This window comes from Boleophthalmus pectinirostris, unplaced genomic scaffold (genome assembly GCF_026225935.1).
Source record: "Boleophthalmus pectinirostris isolate CB_2022bp ecotype Guang Dong unplaced genomic scaffold, ASM2622593v1 HiC_scaffold_19, whole genome shotgun sequence".
NCBI lineage: Eukaryota > Metazoa > Chordata > Actinopteri > Gobiiformes > Gobiidae > Boleophthalmus > Boleophthalmus pectinirostris.
The window spans coordinates 22,912,300-22,932,252 of NW_026571140.1; the positions used below are offsets into that span (position 1 = coordinate 22,912,300).

General features: G+C 36.3%; 1 protein-coding gene across 1 annotated transcript in view; it reads left to right on the forward strand.

Annotated features, from left to right (window-relative positions):
- Positions 1 to 19,953, forward strand: part of galnt2 (UDP-N-acetyl-alpha-D-galactosamine:polypeptide N-acetylgalactosaminyltransferase 2) — a 30,839-nt gene that overhangs the window by 7,164 nt on the left and 3,722 nt on the right. The window contains exons 2-12 of the mRNA XM_020938834.2: positions 9,208 to 9,295; positions 13,189 to 13,342; positions 15,090 to 15,188; positions 15,260 to 15,327; positions 15,438 to 15,503; positions 15,611 to 15,732; positions 16,274 to 16,361; positions 16,489 to 16,576; positions 16,668 to 16,771; positions 17,814 to 17,940; positions 19,632 to 19,724. Of these exons, the coding sequence (XP_020794493.1) occupies positions 9,208 to 9,295; positions 13,189 to 13,342; positions 15,090 to 15,188; positions 15,260 to 15,327; positions 15,438 to 15,503; positions 15,611 to 15,732; positions 16,274 to 16,361; positions 16,489 to 16,576; positions 16,668 to 16,771; positions 17,814 to 17,940; positions 19,632 to 19,724 (1,097 nt within the window). The remainder of the gene's footprint in view (positions 1 to 9,207; positions 9,296 to 13,188; positions 13,343 to 15,089; positions 15,189 to 15,259; positions 15,328 to 15,437; positions 15,504 to 15,610; positions 15,733 to 16,273; positions 16,362 to 16,488; positions 16,577 to 16,667; positions 16,772 to 17,813; positions 17,941 to 19,631; positions 19,725 to 19,953) is intronic.

Consider the following 19,953-nt stretch of genomic DNA (forward strand, 5'->3'; position numbering starts at 1 on the left):
GCTTCTATTATATTCGCCTCTAAATCACTAGGAGCCACAATTTCCTCAAATTACCATCATTTAGTGTAATGAACAATCTAATGAAAGCATTGTGCTGATTGTCTTAGTGAAAATACCGGTGCACATTGGCTGTGTTAATCGCTGTGTTGCTTTGAGAGGGCTGACATCAAAGACACGGGGAGGGAGCAGAGGAGAAGAGGGAGCTTTGTCCAATGAAAGACTTGGATCAGACATGTTAACATCCACCACCCAGACTTTTCCCTCTTCTGACTAACTCCCATGATTCAGCACTTTGGATCAGAAGTTACACAGCGGTCTCATGCGTGTTTGCAACAGCAAATGTTTAGATGTTTTAGATGCAATATGTTTATTTCACAGTCAAACTCTGCCTCTCAAATCCTACAGATACCACAGTTATTTCTCTGTTACACAGCTCTCCAAATTTATTTCACCAGGTTTGAATCTAGTGAATCCAGGGTTTCTTTGTTCCCCACCTTTTTAATTTGGCATTTGATCTGCTTGAGGTTGGCAAATGTTTTTGTCTGCATGCCTCCCACTTGACCCCCATACACACAATCACATTGAACTAGTTTACTGCAGGTAAAGAAAGCTGAAGATACAGTATTACTAGAACTTATATTTAGTGTACAAAGAGGTATAACTTAAAGTCTTTGACAGTTTTCTCAATATTTTAGAGACAAAGTTGTTCACAGCTCTATGCTTTCACAGAGCAGGATGAGGGCTGACTTGTATGAGTAAACCTTAAGCATAAATAAAACAAACAAAAAAAAACATAAGAATTAGGCATTCTAACTATCAGCACATTGATTAAAGTATAATCAGTACACAGAAATAAAGATATACAGAAATATTTTTTTAAATTTAAAAAAAAAAAAAATATATATATATATATATATATATATATATATATATATATATATATATATATATATGCTCAAAGTTGCATTACAGTTTCTTGCATTATTCATTAATTCCACACTTGATGATTGTTAGCTGCTATTGCAACCACAGCTGCCCTGTGGTAGACTTACAGCAAGCCACAGTCTGGGGATCGGCCCCTCCTCTGGCTCTTTGAACATAGTCAGATGATGTGTGTGTCTAGTCATAACCTATTTTGTATTTTGATTGTATTTGTGGGCCTCTTTGCTTGCTGCATGTTTGTGTGTATGTATAGCCTGCAGATGGGGCTTTGGGATGGGGCCCATTCACACACAATTGCTCCATTGAATCTTCACACCCCCTGAGTCTCTCTCACTCTCTCACCCGGGTGATACTTGTCTTGCTTTGCTCTTTGCATGCTGTAATGTCCACTTATATTGTTTTTAAACCTTTTTATGGATGTAGTGATTAGTGATATAGTGATTAGTGAATGTAATTTTGAAGCTATTTAAACTTTGCCTATCTGGTTTGTCATTTAAACAATTTAAAACACATTGTGAAAAGCTGTCTGAAATAAACTTATGTGTAGTTTTCCAAATTACAGTATAAAGTTATATTTCTGCAAATTCGACGGTACTGAACTCATAAAGTAATACATGTTATACACTATCTTCTGATTACAGTTATTGTGATATTGAGATATTCATTTTTGCCAATGTTGCCTACCTCTAGTCCACATCCTAAAACAATATGAGTTGGTTAGTTGTCTTGCCGTTTCTGTGCATGACTCCCATAACTCAACTGGAACAAGCCTGGGGTGTTAAATGTTTGGTCCCATTTGAGTCGATAACGGGCCTGTCTTTAGGATTATATTGAAACTTCCTGTTACTCACAGTAATTTGTTCTGATCTAATTTTGTGATACCAGACTTTCTGACATTTCACATAATTACTTTCAAGAGGCCCATGAAGGATCACATGCTCAGACAAACCACTTCAGAAATGAACAAATAGCTCAGTAAAAGTTTAAGAACCAGCCCTTATATTGACCTAAGAGTCTCTTGTGTTCCTTCTCTTATGACTCTCTTATCCATTAGCATTAATAATCAGAATACAATACTGAATGTGTTCACATAATCAACCATTGATGATAAATGTTAATCAATGTTACACTAACATAACATTGTCTAAAGAAGAGCTTGATCCGAAAAGACGCATTGTGGTGCTTCAAAATAATCAAAACAATTTGGATCTTCAAAGAACTGTACTGCAGCTCTGTTTTTACTTTACTGTTATAATTTTTGCCTGGACGCAACATGCACATGCAACTTTTAGCGGATGTACAAGTCTCTATCTACCAGTACAGTAACATACATAAATTTGGACTTGAGTGACTACATTGTTGCATTGACAAAAATATCAATAGATTGTAATTGATATTAAAATGAGCTGAAAAAATATACACAACACAACACACAATTATACCACTTTTAAATAGGATTTTAGTTTTAGAAAACACATGCACATGCCATGTTGTGAAGTTAGAAATGGTAATCGTGTTAAACAGTACAGTAATGAAAGCTGCTCTTTATCCCTCTTTTACTAGTTCATTCTGTTCTCAGAATCAACCTTTTTTGCCTTATGCTTTAGCCCTAAATGTTCTGTCTCAATCTTGTATGTTAAGTTTCCCCACATCCATAAAATGAAATTGCTGCGATTAAAGCATACGTTTCCAAATGTCTGAAATGCTATAGCTTCACAAACTCTTGCTTGTAAGAGTATTGTGTTTTTCCTCCACATATGCCTGTGCAGTCATTTAGCAGCTCGGTTTCTGGCACTATTTTCCCAAACAAGCTTCATTCATTGCTTTGTGTTGAACTGGTGCCAGAGAGTGTTTGTGTGGATGTCCTAAGGATGCACAGATGTGATTAAGTGCAGAGGAAAAGTGTGACTTGTTGATTCTTTGTTCTGGAGGATAAACAGTGGCAGACTGAGACAGCAGCACCACCGCAGGGTGAGTGAGTCAGGAATATTGACACTGCACAGCTTAAGATGTTCCCTTTGTGGGTTTCCTTTTAATGTTGATGAATGAGGAGCGGTTTCCCGAACAGTTCAAAAGTACCAAACATTTTCAGCTATTTTATAGAACTCAGGTCTACTTTGTTTTCTGGAAGTTTGTGGTTTATTTTTCCTATTGCCTTTTGCCATGTGTTTGTGCCGTCCTAAGACATATGAATGCCATAGATAGCTTGCACAGGACAGGATAGTGACATTGTACAGTGCATTGTATTAACTGGTGTCACTCCCCAAAGTTTGTGCATTCTTCTATGGTTGTGTGTAAGTAACCTAGTAGAGCAGTGATCCCAACCTTTTTTGTTTTAATATTTCCTGAATCACAAATATCACATGCTCAAAATGATGAGCATTTATTTCAGAAAATGGCAATTGTCCTATTTATACTGTACAATTTTCCAGTCATTTCTGTGGGATTTTTAACAGAAGTATGTTTTTTCCCAGTTAGGTCAATTGTAGAAACAACATCCATGACAAAATTAGAATTACAGTTCCTCCTTTCACAATTTTAAAATGTTTCAGCTTTAATTTAGTGATAGATTGTGCTTTTTATTATTATTATTTTTTTTTACCAAACTATTCATTCATCAAAAATAATACCATTACATTTGAGCTGTTAAGCAAACATTACATTTTTGCAATATTTATTGGGAAAAAGTGATTCAAAACTAAAGGAGGTCAGTGTGTTTAATATAGTGGGTGTTTTCCTAGAGCATAGATATATAAAGCTTCTTTTGCAGTGGCCCATGTATCCTGCTCCTACTAAGAGTAAAGAGCAGTGTATTGGACACTAGCAGCACATGGCCCAGTTTGATATTTCCTTGGTTTAAAAAAGAGCTTGTCACAGCCAGTGCAGCAGCCAGTCAAGTATGAACATTTTGTCTTTTCAGCTCTAATCCCCTGTGGGCATGCATGTCCTATTACTCTGCAGGCAGTTCAAAGGTCAGGTTCATCCAGAGTACAGTAAACCGGAGTTGGAGTGGATTGTGTGTCAGGCAGGACGAGCCTTGAGCCCTTCATTTTAAAGATGTTTTTAGAGGATCCCTAAAAACTTTTGAAGCTAGTTGAATTATATACAGCTGGTTGCCTACTGTGATTTTCTCTACTAGTGATAGCATAATCAAAATTGTCAGACAGCCTTGTTGTCAGATGCAAACTGGTCACAATTATTTCTGTTACATATAAACAGTAGGGTGGTCCAAATTTTTTTTAGATTCTATAGATAAGAACCCTGCATATACGACACATAGCGAACCAAATAAATAAGACGTATTTGAATAATCATTTTATTCTGCAAGCACAAACTAAAATTTGCATTAAAATTACTTAGAACATCCATAAAAGTTGCTTAGAAAGTCCATAAAGTCTATAAAAAGTTACTTAGAAAGTCCAGCAACCACTGTGATTTTGTTGGCATCACAAAAGATGTGCCTGTGCTCTTTGACAACCTGCAGTAGATACTGTTTCTGATCTTCATTCTTTGTGAGGCTTCAAATAAAATTTAAAATAAGCTTCACCTCCTTTCAGTGACATCATTGACAACCTTCCTGAAATGCACAATTTTAGTAGCCTTCTGAAAGTCTGCATCATCAGCCTAGTCTGCTGTGGGAATTATTAAAAAGGCTTTTGGCAGATCAAGAGCTTCGAAGAAACGTATCGTGCTGGTAGTGACAAAATCACTGATCTGCTTTCCTTCATAATCTGCTTGATTAAGGGCATCACATCACTTGGTGGAACCTCTAGTCTGAACCTTCCTTTTCCATAATATTGTGAACGATCAGCTTCTTCATGTTCTTCTGTCACACTGGAGTCGAAGCATGCCAGGCCAACCATTTCTTCACTCAAGTACCAAAGATGTCGGCCCGAAGCTGTTAAGGCTGCTTTCTTGACAACTGAATTTTCATACTGTGACAGCTTCTTTAGGAATACCAAATTATTTGCAGGAGCTTCAAAACTTCATGCAGAAACTTCATGCAGTTTGGGCAACCTCTAAAACATCTCCTTTTTCTTCAAAATGTCTACCTAAATCATCTTCTGGATGCTAAAATCTAATGCAGGGTTCTAATCAGTGAGGATTTTTCATTCATAATTTTCATTCATAAAGATCCCTTAAAGTTAAAACTAAAGTCTAGCCTAATAGTCTAATAGTCACAAATAATTGTATTTGCTTGGTCATAAAATGTGACCAATTTTAGCTTTAAAAAGTGAGACTTAAATAATAATTTTCTTGGTCACTCACATGCATGCGTTATTATGCTGTTACATAATATTCAGTGTACAGATAGTTTGTGTTACTGAAGGGGACCACTGTTTTAACTGAATGTACAAAATAATGTGATTCTATGATCCTCTTGAATTTGCTAGTACATGCCCAGCACATTTAAAATTATCAATTTATTTGATCTTTCTATTTGATGATGTTATAGCTCATCAAATCTTAATATGTAGCTTCCTTCATAATATCGTTGCTCAGAATCTTGTTGCTCCCAGAATTCCCTTAGGGTCTTTTTGGTGATCTATGACTGCTGTAAATCAAGATTACCTGTCCTGTAAAAAAAATCCCACCTGAGTTTCACATAAGACGCTCCAGCACATTTGATCAGATAACTATAACACCTAAAGGATAACATCGTGATATACTAACAAAATGTCAAATGACGTTACTCATGGTGCCTAGTGCTTTTTCTGCATGTGTGTGAGATGTGTGTAACTGTTTGTATCTTATCAGAGTTAATCTATCAGCAGTTGTGATCAGATTACGATGGATTATACTGTGGCTGTTGGATGCTAGACAAGGACTCAGCGTGCATGTGAGTAAGCGGCACTCCTAATGCTGTGAATCTGTCCTGGCTGTATAAACTCATATGGGCCTGGACTTGTTGACACACACACGCACTGGGTTGGCCTTATCTGTGTGGGGCTTAGAGGGCATCCCATTATCAGAGAGCAGGTGTAAGGGCTCACGAGAGTCCGCTAACAACTCTGTCAGATGGAGAATTTAACTACTGCTGGGCGTATTTACTTTACCTTGAAGTTAATGTAAAAAAAAAAGTGAATCTGAGACTTTATTGTGTTGGTTAAAGACAGAGGAAAGAGCTGGAGGCAGATGATATATATTTAGTTTTTTGATTATGAGAATACCCATCCATCCATCCATCCATTTTCTTCCACTTATTACCATAACCCCATAACCCTAACCCTTACCTAACCTTTTTTAGTACTGATACCTGCTCAAAAGAGTATCTAGTTTGAGTAGAGTATTATGTAGTAGAGTATCTAGAAACTAGATGCTCATTATTTGTATCTGTCCCAGTATATATTTTTATAGCCCTAGACCAAAGTGAATGGATTAGAAATGAGAGGGACTTTTTTACATATGAAATCACAGAGCCAATGTTGATGTTTTGAATTTGTTAATCTCATGTGGAGAGCTTAACTTGCAAGAAATACATGGCCTACATGCTTTCAAAATCCAAGATTCAGTCAATACTGTTCTAACAATAATTCTGTATTTTAAAAAAGGGTGTAATTGTGATGCTCTAAAGCAATAAAAAAGAGCAGCACATATCCATACATACACAATCATATTCATGGCGTGATAAGAGTGATAATAGTGTCAGGTGCTGCACAGAACACAGGTAAAAGATTACGGCATACTTTTGCAGGTTAGTATACAGCCTATATTATTCAGGAACAGTGTGTACTTAAGTGTAATATGTAGAGGAGACAGAAAATATAGCAATTTTCTGTTGTAATTACCCAAATGGAGGAAAATATGATTTGAACTCCTCTTCTTGGCAGTGCGTGTATTTGCACATTATTCAGCTGTGGTAAAAAATAATAATAAAATCTACTTTTGATCCGAGCCAATTTGTCCCACTCTTATAAAAATCTAAAATCCAGTGTGACAGCCTCATCTTTTATGTATTGTGATATTTCTGGAGATGCTTTAGTATTCAGTTCAAGTGAGGCTCCTACTTTTGACCTGTCAAGTGCCATTTTGTCACATATACCACTGTCACGTTGCATTGTAGCTCAGCGCCAGAGACACAGAAATTGCTCTTTTTCTCCAAAATACACATCGCACTCCACAATCAGTTTCCTCAGACTATATAGACTATATTAGTGTATCATGATACTAATATTTCTATACCAATTTACATACCACAATGATAATTAAAACACTTTCTTTATACAACAGAATGAGATATTCAACATTAAATCGTAGTACTTAAGTATATCTATATAATCCCTTAGCCGTACAGGTAGGTTCTATAGTAATACAAGAATATTTATTCTGATATTGCTCAAGATCATTCTAAAGCTATTCAGGAAAGGTACATTTTTGTCCCGTGATTGTGACTTTTTTTGTATTTAAACCTGCTCAAATGAGTATTTAGTTTCAGTACAAATTTTATTATTGATTAGTATGATTTCTGATACTTTTGACCCTACATTTTATCTGATTTCAAAATAAGAAACATGGAGAAAATATAGGAGGACTTTGGTTGACGCAGTGACTCAGTGTTTCATTCTGAGCTCAATCAGATCTAGAGTATTTTTGCCTTACTGTGTGTGTCATGTCCATCTGGCGGACAAAGCAAACGACTGCCAAAGAAACACAGCAGGAAGGACAAAAAGAAGAGAAAGTTTGGGGAAGAAGTTGGAAAGGAGGAGGACAGATGGAAGATTGATTAGTGAGAAAAACAGCAAAATGTTGAATTCATCAAGTTAGAAAATGACATTTAGAAGGAATTAAACAAACACTTTTTATTGATGATGTCATGATACTGTGGTGTGACTATTGTGAGAAGAAACATAATTTTACTGCACTTTAGTTACTGAAACTAATTATTCATACTGCCAAACCTGATGGTTTTTTTTAAATCTAGATTTTCTGAAAGTAAATAAACACAAACTATTAATATTAAGAAAATTCCTATTCCTATTCCTAAAATTACAATTTCTCTTATTAGAAATGTTCTTGAGTTCTTTGAGCTGTTGCTTTCAGGTGCTGAGGGATTTGCTACAAGAAGAAAAAGTTATTTTTGTTACAGTTACTACTTTTTGGAGTAAAAACTGATTTAAAAGAGCTTTGTCACATACATACATACACATACAGACAACTTTTTGTTGTTGCAACTGATAAAAGCAGCAATACTATAACCAAAATCCGTAAATTTCATATTGTGAACAAGTGATGCCGTAAAACATAATCAATGAAGTAGCTGCACTGTAACAACTCTCGCACACATAATCGTCCCCTATTAGCCATGGTCCTATGCTCCACATTCAAAAGGTCCATCTCAAGCTGTATTAAGTGCATAAAATCTATTATGTCCAGTCATTGCCTCTCTTAGCTGTGGGGATAATCTGATGTGTCACTGATTTCTCTGATGTAGCAGAGAAACAGATCAATACAGCTTTAAGAGGCAGGCAGGAGGTGAACTGGGCTCGTAGACAATATAATGGAGTCACACAACGATTTTGAGTGTCACTAATGGGTGTATGCCTGCAGAGCTTCAGTGATATGTAGGCTTTTAATGGACTGAGAAGAGGCACTTGGATTTCTGTTTGTCATCTAAAGAAGTGATCTGATAACATGGCTGCTATTACTAACAATGGTTAAGTTGACAGTGAAGGATGTAAGAACAGAGAGCAGCATCTGAGGGCTTAAAAATAGAAAATGATTAAATGAAAAGTTTATCTGATTCAATTAAGTGATTTTAGTTTGTCTTTAATTGTCAAAAGCACTAATCGCAGTGTGAAGTAGGTCTATCACAATAATTGCTATATTGATTGTTCAATATGGTATTTTTGGGAGTCAATATTGATCATGTGTACTTTTTCTTTGCGCAACTGGGACATTTTTTGTTTTTGTTTTTTTGTCAGTTTGATAAGATTTTAGCTGTGGAGAGTTGAATTAACAACTTGACTTATTACAGATGCAAGCTAAGTACCAAAATGTTTCATTCTGCTGTTTCTTTATTGCAGCTCATAATTTTTTTTTTAACAATATTGTAGATTTAGAATAATTTTGTGGCATAAATCTGTTCTTGTGTCAGTGCATTAGTTCCAATATTATCTTTTATTGTCTATATACTTCTGCAATATATCGTGCTTCAAATTTATTTATTTATTTTTGTCATGACAGGAATAGTGTGAAGCTATTCTAGTTGATTTTTTATGTTAATATTATCTGGTATTTATATTTGTATGTCTTTTGTGCTTTCAGGATGAATGGAGCTCCAGTGACTCACTCAGTAAAAACAAAATGCACAATTCAGACGATAAGACTCATGTGCTTGAAACGCTACCACCAGGTATGGCTTCATCTTCTGCGATACTCAAAAAAAAAATTTACATTTGATGCCTAATTTGTAACTTTGCGATCATGTAATTTTCCTCTGGATTTTCCTCTATTTGGTATTTATCCATTAATCAAAGATACTAGGTGACTAAGTATTGATACTGCAATATATCATATAAATAAGGCAAATTGGACCTTGCCAGATTAGTTTTAGAATGGTCTAGAGCTATATCATAATTGGTTTTAGACGGCATGGTGGTCATATCCCAGTTTCTCAAAAGTGTACCAAGTAAGTACGCAAGCGAGCACATAATGCCGGTATACTTTGTATACACTACCAGTCCAAAGTTTGGACACACTTTTTCACTTTTGTTTGTGCTTTGTTTTCATGATTATTCACATAGTAGATGCTCACTGAATGCATCAAAACAATGAATGGACACATATGGAATGTAGCAAACGAAGGATAAAGTTTTTCAGCTCCATCGACAAAAAAAAGGTGGCTATTTAATGGATTTAAATATAAAATATTTAAAAAGCAATTATATTCCTCTTTCTTTGCTACATAATTCCATATATCTTGCATGTTATATTTGAATGTAGAAAGTAGTAAACATATATAGGAAATTAAAGCTGCCCATAAAAGAAATGAAAGCTGCCCATGGCAGTGGTGGTCCTCACCCTGGCATGCACTCCCCACCTAAGCATGCCATTGTCCCTTCCAACGAATCCTCCATCAGAAAAATTACAGCGTAATCAACCTTGAAAAATGCCCCATGTCCATAAAAAAAATATTTTTTCTTGTGGTCATGTGTAGAATTTAATCCCCAAATCATCATCATAGGGGTATGCGCCAATTAAATTTTTGGCTTGTCTTATTGTTCTCTATCATGGGTTCGAATTTTGTTTCCTTACGCGAAACTTTGGTTGTCCCCACTTCCATAGGCACTTCTAAGCGGCGCTGTTGCGTCAGGTCACTTTGGGCCTTGTCATGATGCCCATTTCACCGGACTGGTCAAGTCCCCTTTTGGGGACTTTTCGTCGATGTATTGGCCCTCAAAATCACGATCGTTTGGAAGGAAAAATAATAATAGAGAAGAGTTAGAGTTACTTTGTTACTGGCTCATGCCGAAAATACATTGAATAAGAGGATGTGTCCAAACTTTTGACTAGTAGTGTATATTTGCATTAGTGCCAAAGTGTCAAAATACGTAGTGGTAGTAGTCCTATAGTAAACTCCATTCTCCTTTACTGTCTCCACAGCATTTGGTTTAGCACTTCTTTTAAAAATTGAGACCAGTTTTACAATGGGAATTTTGGGTACTTATACTATTTAATTCATTATTTAATTATGAAGTATACGGCAATACTGATAAAATAGTATCTGATGTATTTTTTTACAACCTTAAAACATAATATTTTTCAAAAGTGAAGGAAATTAATAGGTTGCAGCATCTGGAGCTTCTGTGTATGTTGTGGAGACTGGCAAATATTTCTCAGACAGTGGTGTTAAAAATCGTCCGTCTTTGAGCCTTGACTTTTTCATTCCCGTCTGGTCCTCGCTCCGAGACTGCCCCTCCCTTATGAGTCTGTGACCTGTGAAAGCTGAACACTCTTATCTGATCCACTGCTGCAATACAAATCCAAATGTTGAAGAAGGTTATTTCACTGGAGGCTGACTTTTCCCTATCTCTTTACCTCATCTCTTCTTTTATGCTGTCATACCCAGAGCTTGGAGCAAAATGTTGAGAGCGATAGAAGCGGAAGAGCGACCAAAAGGCAATACAAAGGAGTGAACAATAAAAGATTAAAAAGATATGAAAAAGTAAAAGTAAATGAGTAGCACAGATGAAAGCGAATATTAGTTCAGGGACGGCATCTGACATCAAATCCTGAGTTACTGACAGAACTATATAATATAGTAAACAAGAGTATTAGAGAAACTATCGATCCACAATGGAAATTATTTAGACACAGTTACAACATAATACCAAAGAATAGGTGTTCATACAATTAAAAATATTTAGAAAAACATTTGATGTCTGAAGTATAAATGCTGTTGATAAAATAAAACTGCCACATTTGAAGTATCTGATCCACAAATTTGTGCAGTGATATGGCAAGAGTCTTCGCTGGGTACAATTACAGGGCCAGTAAAATCAGATAACCCAATAATTAGTCAGATTTTTGGTTTGTTCACATATACGAAGAAATTGGATTATCAAAACCACCCAGTGACATGTGTCAGTTAATCAGTGGATTTGTAGTGACTCTTGAATTTGTCAAAACCTGCACCGGCGTAACACAGTGGCTCTGTTTGCGTACACATAATAATTTGATTATTATCTGAATCTGGATTATTTAAATGACATGAAAACCACAAAATCCGATGTGAGAAATCAAGGGGCCCATGATCAGAAAGAAATTAGATGATTTTGCTGTTTACATGCCATTTTATAATAGACCTACACCTCCAAAAATCTAATGATAATCTCCATTTTGTAGTTCAGAAATCCCATTACTCCCATCAAAATGTAGCTGTTTACATGACATTTCTCTAGATTTTGGTGTGTATGTAACCATAGCCATGGTTAAAGTTGACCTCCTGTTTACGGCAAAAGTTTGTTAAAGTAGGAAAACATCAGACCCCCTGAGCCACATGCAGCAGAGGCTCAGCTCTTGGTAACAGGCAGCTCATTGGGGTCGGCTAATTAGCATGCCAGACACATTGGCTTTCTGTCAGCGAGACGCGTGCACCGAGGCTAGCTCCCTCCAAGTCGTCAGGCTCAGTTTCTCTCGTCTATCAGTCTCCTGGCTGTCGCACACACAGAAACTGTAATCTCACAATACCATATGCTTAACACAACTCATTAGCATAGCAACAGCAAACCACTAATTAGTTTATTATTATGCAAGTATCTGTGTAGTCAAAGATAAACTGCCAAATTAAACATAATGGCTACTTTCTCCATTTAGTGTTTTATAGTGGGACTGACAGATGGACAATGGTTTGACAGTGAAAGAATAAATGTTGTTTATGGTTTAGTTTAATGAACAAAATGCAAAGTTATATTCTGACTGCAGTGAGAAATAAATATTCCATGTTGGTCACATGACCTCCACAGTTTAGAGCATAAATCTCATGTCATGTTGCCTTGTTGCCGCCGTCGAGCAGCTGCTCGGAGCATGAGGTTTCCTTCCTGTCAGTCGTGAAGAGCACTTGCTGCTGCTGCTGCATACATTTTATATTCACACTTATGTTTAATCCCATTCATCTTCAAATTTCCTTTTCTTTCACTCTGAGTCACCATCTTTGTAGATCATTTTACAAGCATTTTCACTGAAGATTGTTGAAAATATTAATTATTTTAACTCTCTGGACATTTTTGGTAAATCTTCAATTGAATATTTATGTATTATTCCATTATTTTTTTTCTCAAGTAGACAAATCTGGGGTTCTGAAGATTCTGGATCCTAACCCACTATTTACAAAAAAACAGGAACAGTTTCTTCCCCTCTGTTGTTGGACACCTCATAACATCTGTCATGTTAATCGAATGACTCTTTTCAATAATACGTCTTTTTGCCTTGCTACTTTGGCACTGTTCATATATTATATCTACAGTTCAGTCCAAGTCTATTTTTTTTAACACATTGTTGTTTACATGCCTTTACTTTAGATTTACTTGAACCTACCTTTTACTTTGTGAAATTTGTTCACTTACAACATGCAAACTTTTTCTGATTTGTATGTAGCTGACTATATCTAGTAGGGTTCATAAAATTTTGCCCTCTTAAAATCCCATTTCCATCCACCGCTGTGGGAAATCTCTGCATAAGTATCTGTATCCTTCTCTCCATGAGCTCCTGTGTGTATTTCTCTCATGTCTTACTCTGTCTGTCCAGGTAAAGTGCGATGGCAGGACTTCGATCAGGACTTATATGTTGGAGCCACGGTGGTTCGGCCAGGGCAGGACCCCTACGCGAGAAACAAGTTCAACCAAGTAGAAAGTGACAAACTGCGCATGGACAGAGCAGTGCCTGACACGAGACATGACCAGTGAGTATGGGCCCAACATTCACAGTCTTGTTTTAGTACTGAATTGTTAAAGGATTTAACTATAAGGCTTTCTATTTATAACACTTTCCATTTGATGCTTGTGTGCATGGGCTGTTTGATTGTCTGCCTATCGGTGTAATTAGTGCCCCTATAGATAAGATCTCTTGGAAACACCCCCCATTGTTGTCTATCTGATGAAAACCAGGAAGTAGCAGAGCAGACACCCACTGAGTAGTACATTGTCTGGTCTATTCATAACTCTTAACTGCTTGTTGTGCGTTTTGATTGTTCCGCCAGTTAAAGGGACGAGGAGACATAAATGAGCCGTGACTTAGCAGTTGGTAATCTCTTCATTAGGGGCTTGTTTTATTCAATAGCATACTTTCAGAATATATGTCCCACACAACTGTTATTCATGCTAAATGTTTGAGTACAGTTGGCCTTTTCATACATATTTCTTCCTGCAGTATATGGTTCTTAATATGTGCCAGGCCAAGTATAGTTTGACATCTCATTTTGCCAAGGATTTTTACAATATTGCTTACAAGTCAGGTGACTGGTCCATGCACAGACACATTTATTGACAGAGCAAAAAGACTGAAGTGTCTTACACAAGACTGATCTGAGGATTGTTAGTTGAAGCCTTGAAGAGGCTTGAAAAGCGCTATATAAAAATGTGACCAAATGTGACCACTGATGGAGGTTTACAGTAGACGCCTACATACATTTTACTTCCTCCGTAAAAGCTATCTCGCTATTTTGTAACATTTGCTTGTTTTTAATGTTGCAGAACAATAGTGAAATGTGTGTAAATGTATCTTATTAAATGACTGATTGTAAACTTCCTTTTGCAAACTGGCTAATCAGTAGAAATATTGGCACCAGATTTTGGCAGACCTTCACAACTGTGGAAGTTGACTGCTGAAGCATGATTGAAGAGTCTATGTAACAAACACAGCTGGAAGAGAGAGAAATTAAATCTGTTAAGTGACTCACTCATTTGACACCTGACCACAGTTACACTATTATTTGAACTGCTGCATTAGTGGACTGGGGTTCAGAGATGGTCTTTGTAAAAGTAGTGGCCAGTTGATTTATTGACCTGACAGCTAGAGGCATTAGTCCACTAAAAGAGGAGATGTGCCTCCTATTGATTTTGCAGTGATGTGTCATTTGGGCTGTAGAATAGCAGAGCACAGGGTGATTTTAGGTATTAAAGGGCATATATTATGTTATTTTCTGATCTGTTATAATGTTTTGTTTTATATACATGTTTAATACACAAACCGCTTCATGACATCACAAGGTGGAACAGAGTATTTTGAGCTTTGGAGATGTAGACAGACTAATAATAAAGGCTTACTCAAACATGTGTGAATGAAACAAAACACAACTCCAGGTTTTTTTTTTTTTTTTTTTTTTGAGCTATCATTATAACATGGCTTAAGGCTCAAACAATTTTAAGTTATGTAGGCTCTTAAAAGTTTCATGCAACTAAAGTGCTTATAAAATCATAGACTATAAACATAAATATAAGAGTGTTATTATTGTATAGTTGTATACCTCTTTGCTGAATGCAGAGATGTGGTATTTAAAGTGTGTCAATCACAAGATGCATTGGACCATTACTGTCTTTTTCTATTATGGCTTGCTAACTCTATTTCATATTCCAGTTGTTGGTATTTCACAAACTCAAACTCCCACAGACATTTTCCCAGCTTCATATTTGTGTATTTTCTGTGTTTAGTTGCAGACATAAACAGTGGAAAACTGACTTGCCAGCTTCCAGTGTTGTCATCACTTTTCACAATGAGGCTCGCTCGGCTCTGCTACGGACAGTGGTCAGGTGGGTTTCAGACATTTTGAAATCACATTTTTGCTGTGCACTTCTATAAATATTTTTCCATTTCTTTCTAGTGTCTTGAAGAAAAGTCCATCCCCTTTGGTCAAAGAAATCATTTTGGTAGATGATTACAGCGATAACCGTAAGTGTTATTTAGAACTCTCTCACTGCTCTACTTGTAACTTTGTAGCCCACAAAGTGTCAAAAGTGATTACTTGTTTTTTAACATTCATACTTTTTGATTATTTTTAGCTGAAGATGGAGCACTGCTGGGCAAGATTGAGAAAGTGCGTGTATTGAGGAACGACCGCAGAGAAGGTAATTTGCCAAAGACAAAAAGAAAAGTCGACTTGCTTTTTTTTTTTTTCAAGAAAAAAAATTGGTTTAGCTCCTCTGGCTTAAATTACTTTCTTGACATTTTTCAGGGCTGATGCGTTCCAGGGTCCGAGGAGCAGACGCTGCGACTGCCCCAGTCCTCACTTTCTTGGACTCTCACTGTGAATGTAACGACCACTGGTTAGAGCCACTGCTGGAGAGAGTGGCTGAGGTACACTGCACTAAATAACCCAACCAAGTAGTATTATACTGTATTGTAGTTAGCATTACACTGCATATAATTGCCATGTACTATGTTACTTTTTTGGTGCAGAGTCCACCACCTGCTTGTCCCCATAGAGATTATTTCTCTGCCTAGAATGTTCCACTGTATGGCATTATACTTGCCTACCTTCACTTCTATTAAACAGGACATTTTTCTTGCTGAAAAATATCATGCAAAAATCTTGCATTATTATTCTGTGAGTAAGTACATATATTTATAGAGCACCTTTCATAGATAAAAGTCACAAAGTGCTTTACAGAGTGCAATGGATGGGCCTGGTATAACTGGCTTGTCTGCATAGTTAAGTTTAATATCATACTGTGGAACATTCCTAGAAAAACAAAAGCATCTCTTGGGAACAAGGAAGTGACAGGCCCTCTTCTAGAGAGTTGCACTGTGCACATTTAATGCATGTTAAAAATGTAACAACATTCAGTTTCCTTAATTTAATAGCACTTCCTATTTTGTTTTTGTTTATTCTTTGCAGGACAAAACTCGAGTAGTTTCCCCTATTATAGATGTCATTAACATGGACAATTTCCAGTACGTGGGAGCTTCTGCAGATCTAAAAGGAGGTATATTACTTATTTTGAACTGTAATGAATTTTCTTTTTTCCCCTAAAAATAAATTGCGTATCTAAGAGAAAAATTTTTGTAGTTAGTCATTGCTAGCTCTCATTTGATTTCTGTTTTTATTTGCAGGATTTGACTGGAATTTGGTCTTTAAATGGGACTACATGACACTGGAGCAGAGAAGAGCTCGACAAGGCAATCCCATTGCCCCAATAAAGTATGTCTTAAGATACTTTTCTCTCAAAGGCACATGAAAATTACACTTTTAAGCAGTTGTTGATCTCCCTCTTTTCTCTCCTTCTTTTCAGGACTCCTATGATAGCGGGGGGTCTCTTTGTCATGGATAAGGAGTACTTTGAGCAGCTGGGAAAGTATGATATGATGATGGATGTCTGGGGAGGAGAGAACTTAGGTGAGCGATACTGTTGCACACAAAAGCAGATCAAGCTGACACTGAGAATGACAAAGACTGAAATGAACTAGTGAAGTTTGTTAAAGGGACAAGTAACAAAGAAAATACATGGCCATTGTCAGCATTTACAATCGTCATGGTGATGTGTTTCATTTGCTGACTTAAATCATAAATGCGGTTTCTTACCTTCATAAACTTTGTACTTTTAGCTCACACAACAATTCTTGCTGACTTTGGAAATCTCAACAGTCTTTCCCTTGAGATTTAGTAGCAAGTGTCTTAAAGGATTTCATTCAAATGAATGTCTTGCCTAGTTGAAAAGGAAAAATGCATCTTGCATTATATTGTGCTAATTAAATCTAATCAAACAAGCATCACAGGGTATTGAAAACAGATCAACATAAATGGCGTTTAAATGTGATAATGAGGTTTGTGGCATTCAGGCTAAATAAGTAATAATACGCTATTACAGCAATCACCTAACTGTCTCCCTGTTTTTATTTTTACACATTTTGGGAATTCTTGTCAATGTACAGATGACTCAGTGATTGATTTTAATTGCTTCACTCCATATTTGGATTTCAAATTGGCTGTGTACCTGTATCTTGTACTTATACTGAAGAGGCATCCCAATCATATGATGAGTCCTGTCACGATAATTACAATATCAGTTTTCACAACTGCTCCACTGTGCTTTTAAACTTAGATACATGTTCACCATAATTATTTAGATAATTTCAGAACTGGAATTGCCCATTTAAACAAAAGGTAAAATACAGCTGTTAACTTGAAAACTACTGCTTCATAACATTTCAAGGAACAGAGCATTTTGAGCTTTGAAGATGCAGACAGCCTAATAGGATTACTCAAAAATATGTGAATGAAACAAAACGCAACTCCATGTCTGTTTTTTTTTTTTTAGGAGGTAGCCACATTCTTACATGGGCTAAAGTTCACAAGAATGAATTTTGCACAATATAGGACCATTAAACTCATAAAAAGGAACAGATAATAAGTGTGGTTTTGTGTTGGTTTGTTTCAGAGATCTCATTTCGAGTGTGGCAGTGCGGCGGTAGCTTGGAGATCATCCCCTGCAGTCGAGTGGGGCATGTCTTCAGGAAACAGCACCCGTACACGTTTCCAGGAGGCAGTGGCACTGTGTTTGCAAGGTAATGTCCACATCTAATATAAACAAGCACAAAGGATGTTGTTCTTTACAAAGCAATCATAACATTTAGCCCATCTGTCTGTTTACATAAGTCTTGTCATAACACATGCTTTCACATTCATAATAATACTGTACAAAAGACTGGCACATATCTCTGATGATGCAAACAAACATTATTTCAGTAATTAACTTAGTACTCAGTAGTCGTTGCCTTTAAAGATGCACTATGTAACTTTCTGGTGAAGTCCCCTTTACCTGCTTGTCTTCTTGGAAATGTTATTAATGTTGTTGTTTTGGCTAAAATGTCCCACAGTATGGCATTAAATATATTTATTTCCATAGTTAGAACCCTTAAATGCCACCAGGACCCCCTCCAGAAAAGTTGCACAGTGCAGCTTTAATTTGATGTTGTATAAACATATAAATAGGAGCTAAATTGGAGTAATGAACAATTTGTGTCTGAAGTCTGATCCAGAACATACATTAGTGATTTGTTATTGCGCTGAGATTTGTTAAATGATTCCGGCAAAACAGAGCCAATTGAAAAGCAATTACACAGCAAAATTAGGGCGATGAAGGTTTCTGTAGATTTACGACGTGTAATCACAAGCATAAAACATGGAAGGATTGGAATCTGTTCTTTGAAATACACAACCACCACCCTGGATCTGTGCCCAGCAAAACCCGTGCTCCAAATGAACGCATTACGATAGATCCTGAGACAGACTAGAACCTCCCTTAGATATTCTAAGACATATTGTTGCGCTGAATAAAATGAATGTGTTTTATAAGCAAGAGTGAAACAAACGCTCTTTATACATTGGCAGTTTCACTTATAGTCAGTTTGCTCGTCAGTGTGAAGGCAGATTCACTCCCTAGGGCTGTTGGCAGAAACCCCAGGGAGCGAAGATATGGCACCGTTCTGCTTCGATGCTTTTGTAATAATTCTTCTGGGAGCTAAACTTTAAAACATTTGATAGTTACCTTAAAAATCTTCAAGGATCTGTGTAATATTTAAAGTTGCAGTCAGTTGTGGTATAGTAAACTGATGCTTTGTTTGAGGTGGGCTACATTTACCTGAGTTTCTTTTTGAAAAATGCTACTCCAATTCTACTCCAATGCTACTTCAACTTGGTAGTCATGTATTTTGCAATGTGACAGTAATCTAACTTGAATAATAAAAATATGTTGCTTTTCCTAATGAGTTTACAAGACAAAATCTTTACTAGTGTGCTGACGATTTTAAATCATTTGAAAATCTTATTTCTTGCACCACTCCGTCAGATATGAATTTAGATTTTTACATTTTGAAATAATCAGATTTTGTGCATTATTTAATGCTCTGTCCTCCCAATAACATTAACTTAATATTCACGGTATGTTTTGACGGTTACTCTCATTTCTAATTACTTACTTAAGAATTACTTTGTACTTTTACTTAGTAAATGTCATTCTTACTTGAAAGACTACTCTACCCACCTCTTTTCTTTGTTTACAGATCAATTTCAGGATATCCTATTTGCTTTGTAATCATTTATTATTGGCTATTAGTGTAATACAAAAGACAAACACATCACACCTCAAGCTAAAAACAATGAATCATTTAAACATGTTGTACAGTAATCACCATGTGGCATCTTCATGTGAAATTTTTATTATTGAAAACAGTTAATGGCTCTTTGTTACTGTCAGGAACACGAGAAGAGCTGCCGAGGTCTGGATGGATGAATTTAAAAATTTCTACTATGCTGCTGTTCCCTCTGCCAGAAATGTTCCCTATGGAAAGTAAGCACTATCACATTTCCTAACTAAACAAAAACACATAATGTATAATTAGGGAATTCAATTGAATTAAACATAAATGTGCAATATATCAGCCCCTAAGTGTATTAATAACACTATCAGTTAATCATATAAATTACTTGTTATTTTTTAGAAGATACAGTGAAAGGGCCACCTCAGTTTGTACACATCTCCCTCTAGTGTTAGACATAAATAATACATGTTTGCAATG